General features: G+C 42.0%; 1 protein-coding gene across 1 annotated transcript; it reads right to left on the bottom strand.

Moving 5' to 3' along the window:
* Window positions 1-2,763: 2,763 nt before the first annotated feature.
* LOC147446104 (ABC transporter G family member 35-like) lies at window positions 2,764-14,698 on the bottom strand. Its single transcript, XM_086525417.1, has 23 exons — window positions 13,918-14,698; window positions 13,116-13,236; window positions 12,950-13,038; window positions 12,628-12,872; window positions 12,469-12,545; window positions 12,322-12,375; window positions 12,133-12,223; window positions 11,746-12,047; window positions 11,371-11,652; window positions 8,612-8,925; window positions 8,335-8,495; window positions 8,116-8,213; window positions 7,873-8,032; window positions 7,643-7,798; window positions 7,397-7,560; window positions 6,977-7,309; window positions 6,550-6,840; window positions 6,382-6,465; window positions 5,539-5,672; window positions 5,215-5,442; window positions 4,448-4,619; window positions 4,095-4,349; window positions 2,764-3,693 (listed from the first exon to the last, which is right to left on the bottom strand). Exons 1-23 carry the CDS (start codon window positions 14,316-14,318, stop codon window positions 3,412-3,414), a joined length of 4,494 nt encoding a protein of 1,497 aa, XP_086381543.1. The 5' UTR covers window positions 14,319-14,698; the 3' UTR covers window positions 2,764-3,411.
* Between the last annotated feature and the right edge of the window lie 10,677 nt (window positions 14,699-25,375).

Below are 25,375 nucleotides of genomic sequence, written 5' to 3'. Positions count from 1 at the left end.
TATGTCTAAAAGTAATGAAGCAATTCATCCATGGCCTACATAAGCAACTCAAATTCTAGTTTTAGCATCTTGTATTGATAAACAATCAGTCTTCTTATGAAAAGCTACAAATATCTTGATCTTTGGAGTTAATCTTGCGACAGAGTTTCGAAAATTTTGAAGGGAATTGTATTTTGGGAATTTTTGGTTGAAAGTTCATGATTCTTTTGGGCCTCAGGCTTTGCGCTCTCTCTCCCCGTCAAAGCAGCGGAACGATCTCTCTCTCTCTCTCTCTCTCTCTCTCTCTCTCTCTCTCTCTCTCTCTCTCTCTCTCTCTCTCTCACACACACACACACACACACACACACACACACATGCACGCGTCAACACAAATGACACAGAAACACGACGTTCTCTCTCTCTCTCTCTCTCTCTCTCTCTCTCTCTCTCTCTCTCACACACACACACACACACGCGCGCACACACACACACACAATCAGTAGAGGCCTGTGTCGCCGAGGATGCAGACACACTCACACACAAACAACGATGTGCTTCACCTATTGCAACGTGCGATCGTCCGACTGCACACGTGGGCCTCTCTCTCTCTCTCTCTCTCTCTCTCTCTCTCTCTCTCTATAGTTGCACGCGCAGTGCGCACTGTCCTCACTGTCTAGGCTATAGGGTAAAGGGGCCAATAAAAAACCACCCCCCTTTAGGAGGACTACCGGGGTCAGTTTTTTTGTGCACTTTCGGACCCATTGTGAGACACAAATGGGTGAGAGTTGGGGTGGACAATGTAGCCAACTTGCAATCGTGGCCATCAGATCTCGGGTTCAAGCCTTGTTGGCCCAATGGCTCTAAATGCCCCCCCATTCTGGTTTCTTATTTACATCCATTTTTTATACACATAAAAAATGTTGTGCGGGCGTTCTTCGCTTGTATAAATGCAACTTGATTCCAGATTTTTGTTGCTGGTAGAGACGATCTCGATCTTCATTTTGAGCGTCTAAGCACTCGATTCTGTTCAGCGTGCTTTCCGGAGTGTGTGTTTCCTCTTAGGTGGCCTTAAGTTGGCCCCTTTACCCTAGAGAACACTTGCCGGAGCAAGGAGAAATGGCCACGTGGCCATCTGAAATCTTGTCTCTTTCATATATAGTATAGATGCTTTGCTCTTGCTCTCAATTCACCCGCAGATCAAGGTCGTGGTAGAGTAGTGTGCCTGCTACTGAAAGCGAAAAAGCAGGTGGCATAGCCCACAACTTAAGGTGCTCGCCCACATCTCAAGGTGAGAGAGCGCAAGAAACCAACATGGCCGAGACCCCTTGCTCTCCACCATGGCTTGGCAAGGCTCTCTGCAATAGTTGGAAGCATTTGCAGCCACGTGGAACGTCATTCCTTCTATTTTAATGTAGTACTAGTACGGTCAGTCGCCTTCGGCGGACTCTCTCTCCCTCTTTATCACCTATAGAGGTGCTTATCTTAGTTATGGAGTTTAGTCTTCATGTCGCAGATTTAAACATGTATAAAGGCCTCTCTCTTCCACCATATTATGTTAGTTTAGATATAGATATAAATATTAACATCTTCAGCAAGGTCAAGTGACCTATGAGACCAAAAAGGTTACAAAGTGGTGAATCTGATTGTCTTACCAAAAAGGCCTAAGAGGTAGTAAAAAGGAAAAAAAGGCTACTCTAATAGCCTGAGCTAAGGGTTCGGGACCCACATGACTAAGTTGCATGGGGTCTTTAATGATCCCCAAACAGTGAGATAAACGGACGGCGTTGAAAGGGGGGAATCTCGAGGGTGACGGACGACTAGCAAAAGGTCAACGTCGGGTGCACGGAATGGGTTTGGAATTCAAGCGGCCACGATGAGAAGCTGGTGCCCTAACCACGAGCGCACTGCATTTGGTTTTACAAGTAGGGAAAACAAAAATATATAAAGTAAACAAAATTGATGTTAAGTAAACTAGGACATAAGAAGTAAACTCGAACGCATCAAAAGGCTGAGCGCTTTTTTGATATTCGTGTCTCACTTTTCGCACGTCGATCCCATAGCTCCCACATCATTCTATACTCCGTGTTACTTAGTCTTGAGGGTTCTCGGGACCACACTCACGTCTTCCTTATAGTAGCACTATTCACGTATGCGCAGAGATCACTACCCCGCGCCTCCTTTGTAGTAGCACTATTCACACGTACGCGGCGAGGGTTGTAAGTTGAACTTGTAACCTTAAACTGGCGTAGAGCAATCAGCAAATGAGAGAAGTCATTTGCTGAGTATGGATGAGAGAGAGAGAGAGAGAGAGAGAGAGATTTTTAGCATCACAAGAAACTATCCAAAGACCCCTGTTAAACGAGCCTTGAATTTAAGCCTAGTGAGAGAGAGAGAGAGAGAGAGAGAGAGAGAGAGAGAGAGAGCATCAATAAAATATGAGCAAGTAGATGTGTTATCTCCTTAGAGGATGGTTCAAGGTTCACATCTGATGTGTAAAGCAATATTTTGCTTTTACAAAGCGTTTCAAGCCTTTCCCTTTACATGCCGTCGTTGAAGGCAACATCCCTGCCGAAGGCGGCAGCATTGTAGTAGTGTTTGTAAGTTGTAAAGGATGACCTTTACCTGGAGAACCGAGGGATGCTTCTCGAATTATAGTAGTGTTAGTCTTTTCCATGAGACTACCTATACTAGTTCAATATCTGCAATTCAAACATTTGTAAGTTTTATCTACTCTTTTGCTAAAGCTGAATATAGTAGTACACTGTGGGTACTTACACCCAAAAAAATTCAGAATGTGACATTTATGTAGCATTGGCTTGATATTTTTGACAATTCATGATATGAACATAGTTCCCGCTCTATGGTGGGAAGTGAGATTGTTGATGAAGGTTTTCTGAACAAGCAGCAACGAAATGGGGGTAATCCCGTGTCGATTGTATTGGGTATTGGTATGGTTTTTTGAACAAGAAGCAACCAAATGGATGTATGTGTGGAGTGTTGGCAAAAGCAAATGTTTTTGTTGTCTATGGTTTGATCAGGAATTGGAATTTATGAGTGGTTGTCCCCAAATGGCACGGCAGCTGTTGCAATTTTACTCCTAGGAATCCATTATGGTACAATTGTCCTTTGAGTAGGTTCACAGGAGATGGTATAACTTTGATACCAATCACAAAGCAAGGATGTGGACAGTCAGAAGAGGGTTTTTGGTTCTATCAGTAACGTGGGCTTCGATTGATTTATTATTGAAATTGAGTGCCAAACTGACCATTGGGAGACACGGCAATACCTTTCAACTCCCTACATCACAGAAACTTGTAGTTAATTCCATGAGTGAGGGGCTCTAGAAATTGCCTGAAGAACTCTCTGAATCACATTGTCTCCCATGTTACAAAAGCTTCTCTTGCAGAGCCATTCCCATTCCTCGCTGATGCTTCATCGCCGTTGGAAGTTCAATGCCCTCACACAGAATGTAAAAACCAGGGCAAAGAAAATAGGGAACACTATCAAAACTGTTGCTACCTCCCCCAGAAAATCTCTATGGAAGCCAAATGTTATGTTCAGATAATCCGTAATGTCTTGCGAAGCTACACCTCCAGTCGGCAAATTCACTTGAATGGTCTTTCTCATGTCACTGTACTGGGAGGTGATAAGACCATTGACCGTCCAGGCTGTGGGGCACAACCAATAGTACCATGACCACCATTTTGGTAATTTCTGTAGTTCAACATCAAATCAATCTCTCTCTCTCTCTCTCTCTCTCTCTCTCTCTCTCTCTCTCTCTCTCTCTCTCTCTCTCTCTCTCTCTCTCTCTCTACATTGCACGCGCGCGCGCACATATAGATATCTGTGTGTGTGTGTGTGTGTGTGTGTGTGTGTGTGTGTGTGTGTGTGTGTGCGCGCGCGCGCACGCACACATACATACATATAAATCCACATATATACGCATACGTGCAATATCCTTTTTTAGCCACATATGCATATTCTACTGCTATGTACCCCACATATACATTCATAATGGATTACAAATTCCTCCATGGATAAATTTATTGCTAAGTTTGTGCATGCCAGATAGTTTCATTATGCTCACTACTATCCCCAGACACTTTATGACTTACAGGTCTGGGCATTAAGAACCCTGAGAATAGGTTGAAGACTGAATAGAAAGCTGATGCAACAATTGCTGCTACTTGATGGTTTGGTGTGATGGAAACCGCCATCATGCCGTAATATGTGAAGTATAAGAATGTGCAAAACATAGTGAAGAGAAACCAGAGGCATTTGCGCAGCACCCATTCAAACCCAATCATTGAATACACAATAAAGCCATACATAACTGTCTGTGCAAAAACGTAGGGCAGCTCAATTACAACCTGTAAATGTTCAAAACCAACCTATTAATAAGCATTAATTACCTAAAAAATACAGCATGTTTGTGAAATGTCATCAAAGAAGCCGAAATATTTCTAACCTGAGCAACAGCATATGGCAGTGCAGAATACATTCCAGCAGCCCTTTCTCGATAGAAGACAGTGCGCTCAACTGAGACTACTGGCTGCACCGTGGAGCAGTTATTTATGCCAAGAAACAGAGTAGCTCCATACATGGCTCCCATGACAGTTAATAGATCAGCTTCTTCCTCTCTGTTGATATGATGAAAAAAGCTTTAGTCAAAGACTAGAGGTACTTGCAACGTGCATATATGCAGGCAATAGCTTTGTGCTGGCATGATAATAGACTCTACTCATATATATATAGGTGAGGACATTTGGGTAAAACATGTGCTGGCAACTTCAACCACTCTACCCTATCATCGGGTAGAGTCCAATGTTCTGAGCTTAAGTTTCCCCACAGACACCACAGACACGCCCAACACCATGTTCAAAAAAACTTCATAATAAACCTACTTGGTTTAGTGATACACCATGTTGACTAAAGCAAGAGCAAGATGGTTGAAGGCAAAATTGATGCATGGCACTACTCTTGCAGAAAGAGCAAGACCCCTTGACGAAGCATGATACAGGGTTTGAGGGGATTGTGATTGAGATGTCCAAGACTTGACCACTAGACAAATATGCAAGCAATGTCACATTGCACTCAAGGTACTAAAGCATGACGATTAGTGGCCATGCATGTTTCTAAAAGCTCTTCCATACCTTTTAGCATGTGTTTAGAGTTCAGATTTTCACAACATTGGAAAAACATAAATCTTTTGAATGCTTAGTGTAGGATGCTCACATTTTGGTGCCAAGCTGCCAAAAGATGGTGCCAAACATAAGAGCCGATATGAAAGTGAATGTAAACCGAACTAAGTTGTAGTCAGGGCTTCTCCAGTAAGTCAAATGCTGCTTCCACAATATAGATCTGAATTGTCCCCACAAGGGCTGACAATACTGCATGGGAAAAAACAAATCCCTGGTTGCTGCAGCTGGTATGCTGAGCTCCTTTACAAGTTCCTTGTTCCGTCTGCACTCGACAATGTCTGTGTTGAGCAGAACTCAAAGATAACCGGGACCTGATCATTGACATTCAAAATATGTGAGAAAATATCGACATACTTACTGGGCAAGGGAGGACTTTCTGTACACATCAGCAAATTCTATGCCGAGGCGCTGCTCGACTGCAATCGAACTGGCTTCAAGCATCCATGTAGCAGGGTTGTATTTATCTTTGATTTTAGGTACCCCTGGAACAGCCTGCATACAAAACATGAGACTAAGGGACCTGCAAATATCTACCAGCTTAACTATATTGCTCAATGTGTGACCAAGTACAATGCATCCCTCAGAAAATGCCGCAAACATGATGAGGATCCTCCATATCAAGACAAACAGCACGTTCCTCATCCCTTGATCATGAAGAATGCATAATCAGAAGCAATGCATGCTATGGTATGAGAGTTTGGTGTGATGCAATGAGATGAAGAATGCATAATCAGAAGCAATGCATGCTATGGTATGAGAGTTTGGTGTGATGCAATGAGATGTGTCAGACAAATAAACAATCATAATTGCACAACAAAGCATACAATTTGACAGAGAAATTGGCATTGCGCTGCTAATGCACAAGGAATGTAAGCCTGTAATACAAAACATTGGGCATAGGCACCTTCAAGAATAAACTCTAAGATCCTTCATTGATAAATGATGGCCAGCATTTACCAATGTCAAATATGTGCCATCATAGTTATGGGAAACAGGGAACAGCAATAAGAACGGAAACAGAAACACCAAAAATTCGGAGCTTTGGGGAGTTTCCAGTAACTATAGGGAAGAATGAGGAGAGTGGAATCAGAAATGGAAATGGGAAATGAGAAAAACATGGAGTTTTCGGATAACTATGAACTACATATGCTTATAAAACTTAGTGAGACATTATTGTGCAATCACATCACTTCCGTCTTACCTCAAAATAATCTATTATTTTCTGAGAGTGTATGCCTAATGGCCCAGAATAGATCACTTGACCACCGCGCTTCATCAATAATAGCTGTAAAAAGTGAAGAATGTCAAAAGCACAGAAGCAATTGCCAATCTACAAAGCTGGGTAAAGAAGATGAGAGTTGTCATATACCTCATCAAATGCTTCAAATATATCAATGCTTGGTTGATGTATCGTACAAACAACAGTGCGTCCTGTGTCAACAGTATTCCTAACTGCACGCATGACAATTGCAGCTGCTCTGGCATCTAAACCAGATGTTGGCTCATCCATGAAAATTATTGAAGGGTTGGCCACAAGCTCCACAGCAATGGTTAGACGTTTTCGTTGCTCTGTTGAGAGTCCACTTACTCCAGGAAGCCCCACTAAAGCACTGCTCAAGTTTCTCAACTCAACAAGGTCCATAACCTCATCTACAAATTGCTATAATTGCACAACATGCACCTCACTAAGTTAGAAAGCAGTGTGGAAGTTCATTACAGCACACAGTTCATTTGCTCCTCAGCATTGACAAAGAAAAACAAGTTTCGTGAGTAGCAAAGGATGTAGTGAAGCATACCATTCTTATGCTACGATCAATTTCAGAAGACAGGCGGAGCTTCGCTGAGTATATGAGAGATTCATGCACCGTAACTTGGGGAGAGTGAATGTCTGTTTGCTCACAGTAGCCTGATATCCTGGCAAAAGTTTCTTGTTTTTTGGGATAACCGGATATGCGCACATCTCCCTCAATATAGCCACCAGTTTTCCTTCCTGCAAGGACATCCATAAGAGTGGTCTTGCCTGCTCCACTGACTCCCATCAATGCTGTGAGTACCCCAGGCCTAAACGAGCCAGTTACCCCTCGTAAGAGCTGCAATCTATTGTCTGTAACTCCTTGAGCCATCATTTCCTTGAAGCCATGAAATTTTCAGTTAGCTGCCAAGAACACTAAAGCGCGGACCAGTGAAAGAAAAGAAGCAAAATATGTGCCTTATACCACAGGCATGTCCACAAAGTATTTCACATCCTCAAAAGAGATAGCGAGGGGTTGAAAAGGAAGTGACATCCCCTGCCGAACTGCAATATTACCAACTTGATCATCTCTGAAGCTTTCATTGTGAACAGGTCTGCTTGTCACATGCTCCATTTGCAGTTGATCATCTGCATAAGATCTCGTGTTTCAGACACTCTACAAACCATCAGATTTCCATGTCAGGAAATTATGCTAAAGGTTGCTCCGTACAAACACTGTTTCTGGAAGTGGATAGAGACAATGGCAAAGGGTTTCTCCTTGAACGCCTTTTTGAGGACTCCACTGGTAGCACTTCACCTCCATCATCAGCTGTGTCCATCTCAGCAAGTGCTTCCTCTGAAATTGTTGCTTGAGGCTTTCCAATTGCTGTATTAACGTTGAACGAACTCAGATTTGCAGAAACTTTTAAAATTGTGGCACCTAAAAATTGATAAACTCACGGCCCAAGTAGGACAAAACCACTGTGAATAGGAGGTTAAATAAGGCAATAAATCCAATCAAGGCACCAATGCCAATCCAATATCTGTATGATTCAGAAAAAAGCCCCCGCCTCTCGAGCACAAAAACACCAGCCGTGGTGGTTCCATTGACTATGGTGTTCTGTATCAAATAGATAGCAAAAGGCATCATGTTACTAATCCTACAGTAACCAAATACATGTCACAAATGAAGATGATTATTACCCATCTAGAAGCAAGAAATTCATTCACTCCGCTAGCTGTGAGCCCATACTGAAGAGGTGAGGACCAGTAACCCCATATCCACCATGCAGGAATTTTTGCTGAGAGGTACAGAAAAGCTCATGAACTTAAGTTCCCCTTACAACACAGTGTTATCATCCTGCAATTGTTTTGGGTCCTTCATTTTGTCGTAAGCAATCAGACAGAAGTAAGTGCACATACCTCTTGGAATGATAAATCCTCCCAGCATAAATATTACCAGCAGCATAAAGGATCCCCCAGTGTTTGCCATGATCATTGAACGGCACAAACCTCCAATAAAGCGAAAGAGGGACGAGGACATCTGGTGCATTAAAAAGAGTAGAAGGTACTGCTTGAAGAACCTGAAACCCCGAATGTCGATACAGTCTCAGCAACTAAGAGCAAATTTACAAAGTGGATGGATAGTAGAACAAATTCAGAACGTTAGGACAAATCATAGAGCGACACTGGTCTGTACCTGCTTGGCTCAGGAGCAAATCCAATAACATAGTATGTAAGCGAAACCCAAAGTCCTGATTCTACAATGGACTGAGGTATTCGCAGTAAATAGGTTGGAAGTGTATATGCCCAGGCAGGATAAAACAAGAGATCCCGTTGCTTGAAGAACACTGGTAGCCTGAATATTGTCATTGACATCTCAGCAAATCCGTTGAACATGATGATGTTGAGAGAAAAAAACAATGCCCCAAGATAGTAAGCCCCATCTGATAGCCCCGCTTGAAGTCTTGTCCGCAAAAAAACCGTCATCGCAATGAAAGCCACAATGACTAGCTGTGAAAAAACTAGGTAAACATTCAGGCCTTGTGTATGTAGGTTCTCATAAAATAATCCTCAGGTGCGAACAGACAAACACAGCACCACTAGTAAGTTGTTTGTCACTTCATGCATTGTACCATGGTCTAAGAGGAAGGTGAATCCTCCGCTGTCACAAAAATACGGAAGCGTAAACTGACGTTTAATTGCACTTCAAATACTCAAGAGAATTAGAGGGAGCGAGAAAACTTGACACTTCATTGGGGACCAGAAGATGGGTTGGTCCCCCCCCATAAAGAGAATATCTTTATTACTAAGGGAGAATCTTTACAAGCACAGGAACGGGGCATACGCCCGTCCTCTATTCTTTCTTCTGTTCTGTTCTGACTACTGACTGAGAAAGTGTTTCCACTTTCTTTCTGCTTAGGGGATTTCCCATCTTCTGCGAGACTGGTTGGAAGCTCTCAAAAAGAGAGTCTATCTTCCAAAACAGCTCATCGGAAGCTCTCACAGAGGAGAGTCCATCTTCCGTTATGTGTTGCCTTCATGCTCATTCATTCATGCATCGAACACAAAAGAGAAACAAGCAAAATGCACACGCACATGCTTGCTGTAATTTTCTGCACATAACCTGAAATTCTTACCTGTGCACACCCCTACGCCGAAACAGAGGTCTTCTTCGCGATGGAATCGCGCCAAACTTGATGTAGACTTAGGATAAGGAGAGAGAAGAGAATTTCTATGGCTGGTCTGCTGAAAACAGCCCTAATCGAGGTGATTAGGGGCTGAAAACAGAGAATTTCAGCAGCCGCACTCTGCTAAGAGAGCGTCTACGGCAACTTATCGCGATGAAACTTCACCAGAAGGTGTCTATGACTGTGAGATCCCTTGTTCTTGACAATGGGAGCACAAGGCTACCACATATGTCGCAAGGGGCTGCTCTCAAGCTTCAATGGAGGGCTCCACCGCGTAGAGCACGCTCACATTAGGGGGGGTAGGTGCACTGCAAGCCCTGAAAATGGGGGAGGGGGGCTCCTAAATAGCCATCAGGGAGAGGGGGCGCTAGGAAGAGAGAGAGGGTGAGAGTGAGAGTGAGAGAGAGTTAGTTTGCATTGGTAAGTGTGCCACTTGGTACACTTATTTTAAAAACTAAAAAACCATTCAACTTTTGACTTTTAAAAACTTCCAGCTCATTAATTAAAAATGTGCAACTAACTAACAACTGCTACCAATGATTCTTTTATGAGAACACCAAAGGTCTGCCGGCGCAATGCCACACGGGCACTGCACCGCCTTTACCTGTTCACACTTGTCCGGCCGCCCGCCCGGACACGGACCGTTAAATTTAATTTCACGAAACTTACCCTAAGGCTTGAGTAGCTTTATTAGCCTTAGGGTCACTGTTCTAAGGACCCCATCTCATTCATGTGCTTGTACTGACGCGCGTATTTTTCTGAGCTTAAAATCTGAGGCTACTGCTTACCCCTTTCTGAAGACCCGATTTCCCAATCACTAGGGCTTCAAGGTAATTTCTGCTAAGGTCCCTCTGAGGTGTTCTAGCCAGCATTTAGGCTCACCTGAGGCCTTAGAACTGTTAGGTCTATTCTGGTGTGCACACAACTAATTAGATAATTCTTTTCTCGTAAATAAATTAATTATTTACAAAGTCTGACTTAGTTACATCCGCAACATTGTCACAAATAATGACCAAACTATTAGAAGTTAAATCGCATAGTGCTTTGTTTTTTAGATGAATTGATGGCTTTGTAAATGAGATTACGAAATCTTTTGCCAAAAATTACAAAGCCTTTCATTCTCTTCCATTTTGTAACACACGATTTTAAGGCTAAAGAGGACTCCTTAAAGCTGAAGATTTCAACTTTCTAACTTCACTAACTCAATCTATACTGGTTGGTTCATAAATGTGTTGCTTTTTAGCTTTTGCTTTCCCTGCCCCATATGTCAAGCTGAATAGCACACACTTGTCCAATGACCAAGCAAGTCAGACTTTATCTCTCAAGGACTATGCAGTACAAACTGGTGAGCTTCTTAAGTTATTTTAAACTATTCAACGTAACCTCCTCAGTCACAATAAATTTTGGCTTCTTGGAATAATTTCTTCAACAATGAGCCATCAGCAACTTAAAATGGCTTTCACTGATATACAGGACAACAGAGAACAATGGTAACTGTTTATATTCACGATGTTTTTGGCACCCACACACAAAATCTAATGAAGTCGAATGTGTCTGATTTGCTCCTGTGTGCCGGAAACAATTCTTTCTTTCCTAGCCTTTAATACTCTCTCTCTCTCTCTCTCTCTCTCTCTCTCTCTCTCTGATTTGGTCCTGTGTGCCGTAAACAATTCTTTCTTTCCTAGCCTTTAATACTCTCTCTCTCTCTCTCTCTCTCTCTCTCGCACACATGCTTTGTATTGGTGAACAGCTGTTGGCCTTAATTTACCTGCACACCCTTGAAAATATACACAAAGGAATTGCGTTTCATCAGCAGCCATTCACGAGCGAAACATGCATTGAAAAGCTCTTTCTTGCTAACTGAATAAGTACTGAAGCTTAATGCTGCCCTATGGCTCTTCTCCTTGGGGTAAGGTAATGAAAGCTCATCAGCGAGACGAAGACCAACATGGAAGCGCTTGAATCTGTTCACAAACTCTTTCACAGGAACATAATGATAAGGCTTCGTTTTCTCAAACCAATACTGCTCTTGATCTTTACGAGAAATCACCTGTGGAAAAACACAGAATGTAACCTTGGGATGATGTCATTTACAATATCTGAAGCATAAACAAGGTGATAAACAGAGTGACATGATGCTTACTTCTTGAAGAAAATCTGCAGCCCCCTTTCTCTCAGGACATCTAAATCCACATGTCTCAAAAAACTCTAATACATGCTCCCGTGGCCCAAGATATACTATCTGCCCTTCTGCAAGCAAAAGGATATCGTCGAACAACTCGAATGTCTCTGGGGGAGGCTGTAAGAGAGACATCAAGATTGTTCCTTCCATGACATGCACGAATTGTCGAAGACACTTGACCACCTGGAAAGTCGTGGAGCTATCCAGACCAGTAGAGATTTCATCCATGAAAAGAGTCTTGGTTGGCCCTACTATCAAATCTCCTGAAAACAATGTACAAGGGAAAAAAATCAAGTGCATGGATACAATGATTTCAAACTGTTCCTCTTTTCTTTTGGTGAAAAGCACCTGTGGTGACCCTTTTCTTTTGACCGCCTGAAATTCCTCTTCGCATGGGATCCCCAACCATTGTATCAGCACATACATCCAGACCAAGAATCTGTATATAACATAATTAAGAAGGAAGAAAAGCCTTGTAAGGCAATCAAATTCCACGAGTACAGTGCCGACAAGTAATACTGCAGCAAAGGTGCCAACCTTTAGAGTATAATCAGTTTGAAGGCTGCCCTTTACCCCCTCTAAAGAAGTTGCCTGTTACACAATTGAATGTAACTGTTACAGATCGAGAAATTTCCGAGGCACATATATTACACAGACGCCACAGATTATTTGCATGGGATATACTTTCATAAATGCATCAATTTCAGCATCCGGAAATATGCCTGCTTGCTTCTCCCTCCTTGCAAGCTCTATCAGCATCTCTGCATTAAAATACGTTCTTTGAGAAACGATCCTTTAGTAGAAGTAAAAGAAAACTTCTTAGGTCCAAAATGCTAAACAAACCATATCTTGTCCCCACTCCTTGACATCGAGCAGAAAAATCTAGAGTTTCCCTCACTGTTAATTCTCCAATGTGTAAGTCATGTTGGCTGATGTATGCAGATGTCTTCTGTGGAACAAACTCGCGTAGACTATGCCCATTATACGTAATGCTTCCTTTTGTTTGAAGAGAGGGGTTCAGTTTTCCGGCTAATGCCAAAAGAAGGCTTGTTTTTCCAGAGCCTGGAGGACCAAGAAGAAGTGTCATCCTGTAGAGGAAAAATGTGTTTCATGTAATGAGGATGTCCACTTCCTATATAGAAGGTTGTGCTTAACAGACACATACCTGCTAGACTTGAGCATCCCGTTGATGTCCTTTAGAATGGTGATGTTGGCCTTCTTTGCAGCTGCCAACTGCAGCATGTCAAGTAGTCCCTGATACAAGAACCACAGCATGTTTTGTTGGCTTGATAAACGATGGCATTGAAAGGGGGGTGTTCACAAGGTTGCACCTCAAAAAAGTTTCTGACAACGTTCCAAAGTGTAGGCAGGGCCCGCCCTCCAACATGACATTTGGCATCTATGGAGTAATTCTCAAATCGTACTTCCACGGTTGGCAGCTCAATTCCCACTCTGTTCAAAAGGTATTCACAAACTAAACACACAGGTTTTCTTTTTGCTTGTTCATACGCATTTCAAAGGTTGTAATTGGCAAGGTTTATGACTCCACCCTAGCAAATTCTTCAATTCAATGCTAGAGTTAAGATACAAGCAAGAAAAACATGATTCTTTTAAGTATCTGAAATTAGTTGCCAAATTTCAAGTTCTTGTACAATGTCTGCTTGAATGGAAACAAGAAATCTATGCATATCGTACCATTCAAACGCCTGAGCATTTTTGTGTAGCATTGCAAGATATGTGCTATATTTTGCCGCATTGAAAGAATAAGAATACAATCAATCATTCTTTTCTTAGTCACTTATCAAATATGCATTGTGATAGAGTGCTCCACTAATGAAAAGTGGACAGATCTGTGTGCATACTAAAATTTAAATTATGACTCCTCTGCATCGACACCTTCACCATCCACAATTAGGGCTCACAAAGGCACAGGATATGCTCTCTCAAGAAAGGGGTTTTAATCTCTTCCTTTTTTCAAGAAACAGAAAGAAAATAGTTATGGAAAAATTTGGCATTGTCATAGACTCTAGCACCAAAACAGAAGTACATCCCATTAAAGAGCCACAAGGAGAAATTTACTACACTCGGTAAAGTTTTATTATCTCTGAACTTAATTATATCAAGATCACATACTTGTCTATACGATCTCTGAACTTAATAAGGAACCTCTCATTGTCTTCTTCTGTGACCTTGAGCAGCCTGTCAATGAGCATCTTCTTCTCAACAAGACCAAGCTGCCGCACATCAATGGCCTGTGTAATGATCCTGCCATCTTCAAGGCTCTTCAAAATCGAAGTACGAAGCCTGTCATAAGTGGGCAATTTCTCAAGAGCTGCCCATTTCAAAGCCTCCTCATCATCATCCTGAATGTCCCTTCGTGCGTGGAGGGAGCGCATGAACTCATTGTCTGGCTCTCTCAACGACCAGCTTCGGATGCTTGGGTTTCTTACATTCCTGCTCATGCTTCTGCTTAGTGTGTTTCTGAGTTGAGTCCCCCATATGTCGATATTCTCAAGCTCTACTGTTTGTGCCATATTGCAAGGCAACCATGCACTGGCTCGGACCAGGGTTGCAGTGTTTGAGACAAGGTTTAAGAAGAAGCAGATATCAAGCTAAATCCATTACTCACTCCATGCCAAAATTTCAGCTTTCCTGACAAGAAATGGAGCTTAAGGGGCAGCTCGGAGCTCCTAAAGAGCGGCTTAGCAGACTCTCTGCAAGGGTGACTCCTTGGTCGGGTCTCTCTCTCTTTCTCTCTCTCTCTCTCTCTCTCTCTCTCTCTCTCTCGTGGCTATCCTGCTCAAAGACCCCCAAGAATCCGAGATGAGTCGAGAGACGAAAGTGTGCTCACTGCTGCCCGCACTCGCGCAGCCTCGTACTGTTGATGAGTGTGTGCGGAACTTTTTAAATTCCTAAACATGTGCTCCATTGGCAAATTGCTCACATAAGTCATTCAGCTCTCAAAAAGAAGTATCTGTCTCAAATTCTTCATTTTTCGAATTTTCTTGAAACGTGCACAGCTACTAGCCATATAGTGTACGAGTACGGCCGGTCGTTTTCGATGGCCTCTCTCTCTCCTTCACTCCCCCTCTGAGCTCTCTCTCTCTTTTTCACTCCCTAACTTTTGGCTTATAGCCTTCACCTCACAGAACGTGACACGCGTAAAAGGTCACGTCCTCCGCCATATTATGTTATTATAACCTTCATTTCGCAGAACGTGACACGTTCAAAGAGTCACGTCCTTCGCCATATTATGTTAGTATTTGTACAGCTAAGATTTGAAAGATACCAAAAAATTACAGAAACCCTTAAAAAACAGACTTTGATAAGAAAGATGTTGTTTTTTTGAAGAGGCCATCTGTCTCAGGCAAAGGTCATGCGATATTATCAGTTACTTTTTATATAATTGTGTCTCATGCATGGTCACACATGCACCAATTGCTTGTCTTACATGTTACTATGCATGGTCACACATGCACTAATTACTTGTCTTACATCAATGATATATTATGGAGACAGTGTCACTACTCTACACTTTTATGTTTCTCTAAAACACATTGAACATGTTTTTCTTTACACTCATGTCTCTAACTATTGAATATGGGTCTTTCTCCATCCAAATAAATCCTACATACGAGTTGTTGGCTTGATTTTTCATTATTTTAAAAAAAAGTATAAAAAGTATTTTCTTCCTTGAAAATAATAAAAAATCCATCTACCAAAGAAGCAAGTATTTGGGTTTTTTGTGAGCCCCTCCCCCCCCCCCCCCCCTTTTATGTTAAGCACAAACGGTGAAGACTCACTTGGGTCTTCTCTAAAAGAGAAGAGTGTAAAAGGTACATGCTTCGACTTCAAAAATTTTCCTGCCATAGAAGTTGTTGGTGTCTTGCTTTGACTTTACAAAGCATTTTTTGTAAGAACAATCAACGATTTACCAACTTTGGTCAAAATGGGTTGAAAATTGAGAGTGAGAGAAGTTATGAGACATGAGACAATATGTAGACTCATAGGGCTCAAGCCTAAAGGACACACTTGAAACTCTCCCAGTTTTTAAGTCAAAATTTGAAGATTTGTTGACTTTTACTCTAGCACTAGTCAAATTTTTCCACCTATCTTTTTTTTTTCAAAACTCACAATAGTGAGTGTGTATATATTACGAAACCAAAAAAGTTACATTGTAAGCCATGCTCCTACCAGCCATGGCACCACCTAAAACACAAGGAAGCTATCACACCGGCTGATGAAGGGTGTCACCTTGAAATCAAACGACACCAATGGGCCTAAGGTTGGCTTGGGGTTGCCACCAAGGAGAGAGCCATGTCATAGCATTGTTGTGCAGCTCCGCTTCCATAATGGAAAAAAGAGAAGAGGAATGCAAGTTAATCTTCTTTAAATCCTATACATTTATTGAGCAGTGACCACGGCTTGATAATAGGCAAAGTTTAATGCTAAATGTATGCCAGATGCGGCTTTAAGGGGCAAAAACCTATGTTTTTTACGTTAAAAGTGGGTACATCTGAAGTGATAAACAATGGAAGTTTATGGGCTAGAGTTGTAGTGCTCAAGGTGCTTTAAGGGCCTATCTTTATGGCTCATCGACGATTGGAGCTTTGGTGAAGAAATTATGGCAGTTTTAAGTTTGAGTCGATTGCAGATATGTACTGGATTGGGCAACTGCAGTTGAAGGGACAGAAATGAAATGAATGTATGGTCTAAAGTGCTCACTTTGTGGAGCACGTCGGTCTTTTTAGATCAGAAATCGTAGTTACGATTACCAAGATATCGCTAGATTAAATTTCATCGGGGGCTAGTTCCGTAGCAGTCTGGTCCGCTCGGTTAGTATGCCATCTGGAAATTTTTTTGCAATAAAATTCACAATGATAATGCCAATTAAGGAGCTGCTGAAAGTAAACGTCGTGCTTAGCACTAATTTGGCTGATATATATACCGAATGTGGTGTGCTTTCGGAGGCACAAAAAGTTCTCGATGAGCTTTCGCTTAAAAGGTTCAGAGAATGCCAAACATGGAAGTGGGAAGGCAGTGGAGCGATGCTTTGGTTGAAGAGTATGCCCCAAGGTGGTGCCCTTTGAGGGCCACCTGCCCAAGGACACTATGGTGCCCAAGGGCTCAATAGTAATAACCGCCCAATAAGGGAAATGAGGGCATTAAGTGTGAAGGGGGAAAAAGGGAAGACCATGGAGGCGTCATTGGTGCTAAAAATAATAAAATGCTATAAAAAGGGGGATTTTTTTGCATGAGAAGGACACAACAGGAGTAAGATGAGCAAGAAGAAGAGGAAAACGGGATGGCACGAGTATTGTGTAACAGGCGATAAGGAGGGAATTGCAAGCGAGAAACCTCTTCTCTCTCGACCAAATCTCAGCAAGGACGGACTCGCTCTCTCTCTCTCTCTCTCTCTCTCTCTCTCTCTCTCTCTCTCTCTCTCTCTCTCTCTCAAAAGTAAAGTATGGAGATCTCTCTCTCTTGAAAGCAAGGACTCTCTCTCTCTCTCTCTCTCTCTCTCTCTCTCTCTCTCTCTCTCTCTCTCTCTCTCTCTCTCTCTCAGCAAGGAAGAAAACATGGTCTCTCTCGACCTTGATTTGGGAATATTAAAGGAGGGAAGTACGAATATTATTTAGGGCAATTGAAGGAAGCATCAGAAGGTGCAGAGAGCTCTCGAGGGTAGTTGAAGCAGGTAAAGTGAAAGGCAAAAATTTCCATCACTGTCATCAGTTCGAAGATTAATTAATCATTTTATTAAACCTTGATGTCGTTAACGGCCCGGTTAATCTGTAAAGGAGCTTAAACTCCTTTAATCGAAATGTTGGTGCTGCTAACAACCCGCCGTCTTGGCTACTGATTACATTGTACTCAAAGCTTGACTCAATTAATTGAAGTTTACGATGATTGCCAGAGCCATTTGCATCTGTTGTTCTTGTTCTCTCTCTTTCACACCTCTCACAGCCAGAGGCCCCACCCTTACCCAGCTCACATTTTGAACCCATTCCCCTGACATATTTGGTGAACTTGATGCGAAACGAGCCGGGGTGGGAGGTTAAGATAGAGATGCCATAACAATTGAAGCGATTTATTGACGATTTCAATTCCAATAGATTTGATAAAAATGTAGCAGTTGTAGAATTACCAAAAATGCTAGAAGGAGTTCAGGGATGTCTGCAGGAAGCGAAAGCCATGCAGATAAAAAAGCAATTTGATGATGTTGTAGAGCTAGCACTTGATGTTGTATGGTAGCAGTATCGTAATTTTCAGGGATATGATCTAGAAGGTTTTATTGCATGTTATAAAGCCGAGATGAAGAGACAAAATGTTCCAAAAAATCAGATAATTGCAGCTTTCGAAGAGGTTGTAAACTCATATTTTAAAAAGCAGGTTCAAGGACTGGTGGCAGAAGCATATCCCACACGGTGGGACTATTTTGCAAAGGAATTTATTTGCGAAAGCTCAAGGATTCTAGATCTGGAAATAAAGGAGATTATTGAATGAAGCCAAACTATTTTCACTAAAGGTGAAGGGGATCAGATGGAGTTCCTTAATTACGATCAATTTTAGGAGAGTATTTTTTGCAAGAAGCAAAGCCAAAGCAAATTATGCAGAATTGGAAGTAGCAGATTCAGTTTCAAAGGAGCATATTTTGAGCAACGTAGAAAAGGTTAACGATGAATTTAATGGTGAAATAGAATTATATGAATCTTTTTCAAAGATTGCTCGCATGGACGCTACCTCGAATAATGGTCCCAATGAAGACGTAAACTGTACAACAAGTGGTTCACAAGCTGCTGACCTTGACATGGGTTATTCTGAAGGAGTTCATCAAGCAGATGAACCTCTACAGGATATTACTGAAACTATCATCACTATAACCGAGTAGGACAACATGTTTGCTGCAAATGATTGCATCAATAAAGCTATTATATACATAGCAGTAGATGAAGTGACGGAGATTGCGGACCCAGCACAGGATGAGCCTAAAAATGTCAATGAACCTATGATTGCTACTAACAATATGTTTGTAAATGCTGTTATCATGGAAGAAGATGCCATAATCGATGGTTTCTTGGCTAGATTTGAAGGAGATGATCATGACAGTATAGAAGAGCTTTCTGATGCATGTACCTCTTCAGAGGGGGTGCCAGATGAATCTTTGCAGTGCTATGATGGATTCCTAAGTAACATGGATGCAGATGAGGAAGCAGAGGATGACATGGATGAGCATGAAGATTGCCTAGATCATGCTGATTGTGAACACGTTATCGACATGGATTTTACATCTATGATTGTACATGGGCTGCATGAGGAGATAACACCTACAATTTTGATGAATGTTGAGACTTCCAAGGGTGATTTTCCCGAGGATGCTATGGATGAAGATCTACAGGATAAAGTTGTTTTTCATGATCAAGCTGAAACCCCAACAGGTAAAAATTCTTCTCATAATACAAGTCCAGAGACTCCCAAGATTTTTGGCTATGAAGCTAGAGGGGGTGATGATGCTAAGTCATCATTGATACTGCAAAAAGTGCACAGGGTTTTTCATTTCCTTGGACAATGTGCCAAATGTGGTTGGATTTGGATGTTGTTCCTATTGATGCTTATGTCAGTGATGTCATGGCTGCCAGTAAAAGGGAGTCTGAATTCTTTAATGCTTTCTGGTAACGAGCTTAAGTTGCCAAAAGTTTATGGGATGTGGGTGCTGCATTATGCTTCAAGAGAAGATCTAGGATATTGCCATCAATGCTATGTGATCTCAAGGGTGTTTTATCCAGGAGATTCTAAGGATATTCATAGGCAGATTCAATATGGATGGATATTGTTAAGTATGCATAGTAATTGCGTGCTATTTGAACGAGGGGTAGCATATTTGCACCAGAAATGCTTGATGTTGATTGATACAAGAAATTTATGCTCGTGGATATTATGTTTCTCTAGTAATTGGGCAATTCCTTATTATTCCATTTGATCATGGGGGCTACTAAAGTGCAAAGTTGCAGATTCAAAGGATACCAGATGTCTCTTGTAGCAGGTTGCATGGTACAAGGTTTTGTTTTTTCAATTTATGCTAAGTCAAAAGAGTTTTTGGTTATGCGATCTGTAACATTTAATGGCCTAATAACTTATGTGTAGCGGAAATTAGCATGAACATAGTGGGCATTTCATTAGAATAGATTCCTAATGAGAATTACAAGAGTGCTTGGGTGGAGAGAGCAACAAAAAGCATAACACCTAGTTAGATAGCATCGACAATACTTTCAAAAGAGAGAGCAATCAAGCTATTGACAACAGTTGAGGACCGGATTTTCATGGAGCCGGTCCCCCCTCCAAAAGGCTTTGTATTATGGTTTCTCCCATCAAGAGAGACATTGTACAATACAATTCTTTGTGTTCCTTCAAGACTAGCTAGTGCAATGAAGATGGAAACTTCATGCACTAAGCAAAACACTTAACAAACACAACTTGAATTATCCCCGTTCTCAGACCCAAGACCTCACACACCTTCGAAGATGGTGAGAGCTAGCAGGGTATGAGAGTAGATTGAGAGGAAGAAGGAGTATCTTACGAGAAAGATGTACATCTCCTCACATAATCACTCATATGTAGCATAGCTTAGCTTAGTAATTAGCTTGGTAGAGGAGATGAGCATGCATTGAAGCTTGGCTCTTGGTTGGATTTGCATCCACATGCCAAGAGAGTGTTGATGTAGGCTTCTATCTCACAAGCTTGGAGTAGGTGATGAGTTCTCCATTAAAGCTTGGGAAGAGATAGTCTTCTCTTTCTTCACACATGAGCCTGTGTGAGTGTGTGTGTGATAATGCCTTGCAAAAATCAGCCCCCTCTCTCTCTTGGGCGAGCCCTCTTGCTAAATGCTCTTCCTGAAGCCTCATTGGCCCTCCCCAAGTCAAGCCAATTACAATTAAGCAGCATAAGTGATAGCCTTCTGACATGTGTCCCCCTTTCCCCTTTTGTGAGAGCTTTAGGTAATTAAATAATTAAACTAAACTCTCATTGGACCCCTTTGCCTCCTGGCCAATAGGAATCAGGCAAGCCATGGGGCTCCTGAATGCTCGTTGGACCCCTTGGGAGACTACCCAATAGTCTTCTAGGAGACTTAATTCTCATTGGTTTCTTTTATTAAATGTTTTTAAATTAATGAAACTAGATTTACTCTAGCTTAATTTTCATTGGTCCACTTCAAGGGTCATCCAATAGAAATTGGGCACACCTTGTGGGCATCTGGCCTAGGGAGCTGACATGTGTCCCTCATTCCCTTTGTGTAAAGGGAACCTGTGTGTGTGTGTGTGTGGCTTTCTCTCTCATCCCCTACCTTTAGGGCTCGCCCCCTCCCATGTAGGGATGTGCAAAGACTTTTAGGGCACACACAAAGCATCCAATTTTCCCTAGGGTTGACCTTTGGACACAACCTTTGAATTTTGGAACCTTAGCATTTTGGAAGTCTTAATGGGCTGAACCTTAGGGTATTTTTAGCCCATTGTTGCACATGGATCTTTTGCAGATGCCCCCCCCTTTGGATCCCTATTTTCCCTCCTTTGGATCCCTACTGTGGCCGGTTTGCTAGCTTAACCAATATTCTAGCTTTTTCTCCCCTGGCCTTCCCCACATTAAATGATCAGTTTAATATGAGAAAATCATTTAGGAGAATTAGATATTGATTATAATGACACGAGCAATAAGCTTACATGGCTAGCTTCTAGTTGACTTCTATGGACAATTGATGAAGTATCTTCACATCTTTTGATTGGTTCTACTACGAGAACTTGAAGTAAAGGAATTGACGACCATTCTGTGTGTAGACAGAGTAAGGCATACTTGAGCTTGACAGGGTTCCCTAAAGTGAGCTTGATGGTCAAGGCGTGTGCATCATTAACTAGAGAACTTGAGTCTAGTGGGGTTCACTAAACACGTTTTCCATAATTGAATGCTATGGAGGTACGACATATACAGTTCAAAGATTTTTGATGGGCATCTACCTAATGATTAGGCTAGAACATTGATGATAAGGTATAAGCCTTATATTATTTTCCATATGTTTACTAGTTACATGAGTTTGATGATGGCAAAGAGCTTAAGGTACCTATAGCAGATGCAGATTGAAGTGCATTTGGCACATACCGGAGGCTGTGCAGGTTCAGAGGGGGTGGATGTCATGCAGCTCCGCTCCCATGCTAAGGAAGATAGCAGGAAGGTGTGCATCGAGCTTACTTGAAGCTTACTTGATCCTTGAACAAGTAATTAGTATTCAGGGTTTGATAACAAGCTATTTATACGATCAATGTATGTCAGATGCGGCTTTAAAGGGCCAATAGATGCCTTAATGATGCTAAAAAAAAGTATGCCTGAAGTGAGCACATATGGGAGTTTATGATCTAGAACTGTAGTGCCTAAAGTGCTCTATCGGCCTGTATTTACGACTCGTCAATTGGAGCTACGGTGAAGAAGTTATGGCAATTTGAAGTTTAAGTTGATGCAAATCCATACCGGATTGAGAAACTACAGTTGAGGGGACATAAATGAAGTGAATGCATGGGCATGAAGTGCTCACTTTGTGGAGCAATCGATCTTTTTAGATCAGCAATCGGAGTTACGATTACCATGATATCGCAAGATTAAATTTCACGGGGGCCAGTTTCGTAGCAGTTCGGTCACCTCGGTTAGCGTGCTATCTGGGAATTTCACAGCCTCAACTGGGTTTGTATGCGTTCTATGCAGCTTGAGAAGTCTATATGAATTTACTGCTCGTCAGACAAAGTCCAGGTTGATGAGATAATATGGCTTGAGGGTTGATGAGATAATATGGCTTGAGGTCGGTGTCAATTGTCGGCACTCTTGAGTTGGATAATTTTTGGCATCATCCAAGAAGCTGATACAAGCAATAAACAACCAAGTGCAAAGGGAATGCCTTTTGGAAAATGCGATCACTTATACATGCATCTTTTTCTTTTTTTTTTTGGCAAAACTCACAATTGTGAGTGATTGTATTAGAAAGAGAACAGAAAATTACAGATCAATCTCAAGCCCAGGCTGAGCCTTGAGAGACGGATATTACATCAGACTTTACAACCATAAAGGCTTTGATCGAATGGCTTGTGCTCCCCAAATCCAATCATCCGAGTCATGACTTTTACTTATCGTATATATCAATTCTTTGCTTTCTTGAATAATTACTGAGAAACTGCCACAAAAACTTCATTATTGAAGACACGGCAATTCCCGACCTTCCAGATATTGTAGAAGAAGTGCATCTTTTTGGCCCTAGTCCTGACGGTTTGGCACTGATCGAATCCGACTTGCCACATCACCGATGATCATTCCCACAACAACGGCACCATCGGTGCTAAAAATAATAAAATGCTATTAAAAGGGAATTTTTTGGCATGAGGAAAACACAACGGGAGTAAGACGAGCAGGAAGAAGAGGAAACAGGATGGCATGAGTATTGTGTAACATGCAATAAGGAGGGAATTGCAAGCGAGAAACCTCTTCTCTCTCGATCGAAGCTCGGCAAGGACGGACTCTCTCTCTCTCTCTCTCTCTCTCTCTCTCTCTCTCTCTCTCTCTCTCTCTCTCTCTCTCTCTCTCTCTCTCTCTCTCTCTCTCGGTCGGAGCAAGGAAGAAGAAACATGGTCTCTCTCAACCTTGATGTGGGAACATTAAAGAAGGGAAGTACGAAGATTATTTAGGGAAATTGAAGGAAGCAGTAGAAGGTGCAGAGAGCTCCTAAGGGTAGTTGAAGCACATAAAGCAATAGGCAAAAATTTCCATCATTGTCATCATTCCGAAGATAAATTAATCATCTTATTAAACCCCAGTGTTGTTAATGGCCCGGTTAATCTGTAAAGGGAGCTTAAACTTCTAATTACCAGTTAATCCAAGTGTTGGTGATGCTAACAACCCGCCTTGGCTACCGATTACATTGTACTCAAAGCTTGACTTGATTAATTGAAGTTTACGGTGATTACCAGAGCCATTTGCATATGTTGCTCTCGTTCTCTCTCCTTCAGACCTCTCACAGCCAGAGGCCCCGTGCCTACCTGGCTCACGTTTCGAGCCCATATCCCCTGACATTGCACCCCTACCGCCTATCCAAAACCTATTGCTACAGATTTCACTTTTTTCTAGACATTCTTTTTAGCAGACTCACAATGGTGGTCGAAGGAGTTGAAACCTTCACCAAGTGACTAATTAGGTCTAGTTGTTGGTACTACAATCGCACATCCTTACTTACCGTCTATGTCTTGTCATGCACCTCATCTCATGAGGACATACTACAATCGCACATCATTACTTACCATCTATGTCTTGTCATGCACCTCATCTCATGAGGGCTGACTGCCTCATTTCTATTCCCTTCAAGGTTGAAAGCCTCTAAGCTAAGGGGTTGTTCATTTGCATAGGCTTATCCTGCACCTTTCCCGTTGGCACCTCATCTGACGAGGGCAGACCGCCTCATTTCTATTCCCTTCATGGTTGAAAGCCTTTAAGCTAAGGCATTGTCCATCTGCATAGGCTTATCCTACACCTTCCCCATCAGTGGGGAAGGTGCAAGAAATTTTTCCGCCTATCTTAAAGACAAGCTTGGAATTGGGATTTTGCAATTTTAGCGAGTTAAAAATACACTAAAGGCTTATTTTTTGCAAATACTAGTTTAGAGCATGTATATATTAGCAAGCGACTAATAGAAAATTTAAGTGGGTCTTATTGGATAGATTTATTGGTACTCTTCCCAATTACTACCTCTCAATATAGAACTACTACAATATCAGAAGAGTGGGATGTTGGGTGGTGGCTCCCATGCTTTGTGATGGTGTTGGTTTGCTGGCCTCCCGTGTTCAGGCGGGGCTTTTGCGAGGGCAAAGATTTTATGAGTGGCAGCTGTCAAGTCTTTGGTGGCACGCTTGTGGGCCGTATGGTTGTTATGTGTTACGGTTTCTTCTTGTAGTTTGCTGTCGGCTTATCTGTGGATGTCTGGATGCCCTGGTTCAGGATGTGAGCAGGGTTATATCATGTTATTTTTTGGTTTGATTTATACATTATCACTCATTATTATGAGTTCGGTGGGGTGTGGGGGGTGTTTTTTTTTTTTTTTTGGGGGGAGGGGGGGAGGGAGGACTACTACAATATATCACACACATGCATCTTTGGGTACATCTTAACCAACATGCTACAGCATCTAAGGCCATATGTTTCCCCATTGTGGCATTGTGTTGGGCATGTTTCAATGGCAAAAATGGGATCAGCTCTCTTCTATTTGCTTATTACTAGTGTTCAACATCTCTTTGTTAAAACAGCTCGAATGTAGGCCCTCAAGTGTTGCTAGTTAGAAACCTTCCCTAATCATTGAGAGTAACTTGGAGCAAATGTTTGATGTGGTATAAACCACCTAATCCATGAACTAGTGCATATATGAGTTGCTTGTAGAGCACCTAAAATGCTTGCGACTAGGAAGAGAAACGTGTGCATGTTGTACAAGTGTCCAAACACTCCTTGCGCAATCGGTTGTTATTTATGTACACATTTGGAGATTGTCATTGTCCTTTTTTTTTTTGGTCACTAGAGC

This window comes from Adiantum capillus-veneris, chromosome 12 (genome assembly GCF_014529385.1).
Source record: "Adiantum capillus-veneris isolate H3 chromosome 12, ASM1452938v2, whole genome shotgun sequence".
Classification (NCBI taxonomy): domain Eukaryota; kingdom Viridiplantae; phylum Streptophyta; class Polypodiopsida; order Polypodiales; family Pteridaceae; genus Adiantum; species Adiantum capillus-veneris.
Note: the sequence above shows the minus strand (reverse complement) of the source record. Positions and strands in the feature narration are given on the sequence as shown.

Coding starts and splice junctions, on each gene's coding strand:
- LOC147446104 (XM_086525417.1), bottom strand. CDS start 14,318: ATGGCACAAACAGTAGAGCTTGAGAATATCGACATATGGGGGACTCAA. Junction 8,926..11,370: donor ATATTTTCAAGGGTGTGCAG/GTAAATTAAGGC, acceptor GTTTTTTCACAG/CTAGTCATTGTGGCTTTCAT. Junction 7,310..7,396: donor ACTTTGTGGACATGCCTGTG/GTATAAGGCACA, acceptor CATGGCTTCAAG/GAAATGATGGCTCAAGGAGT.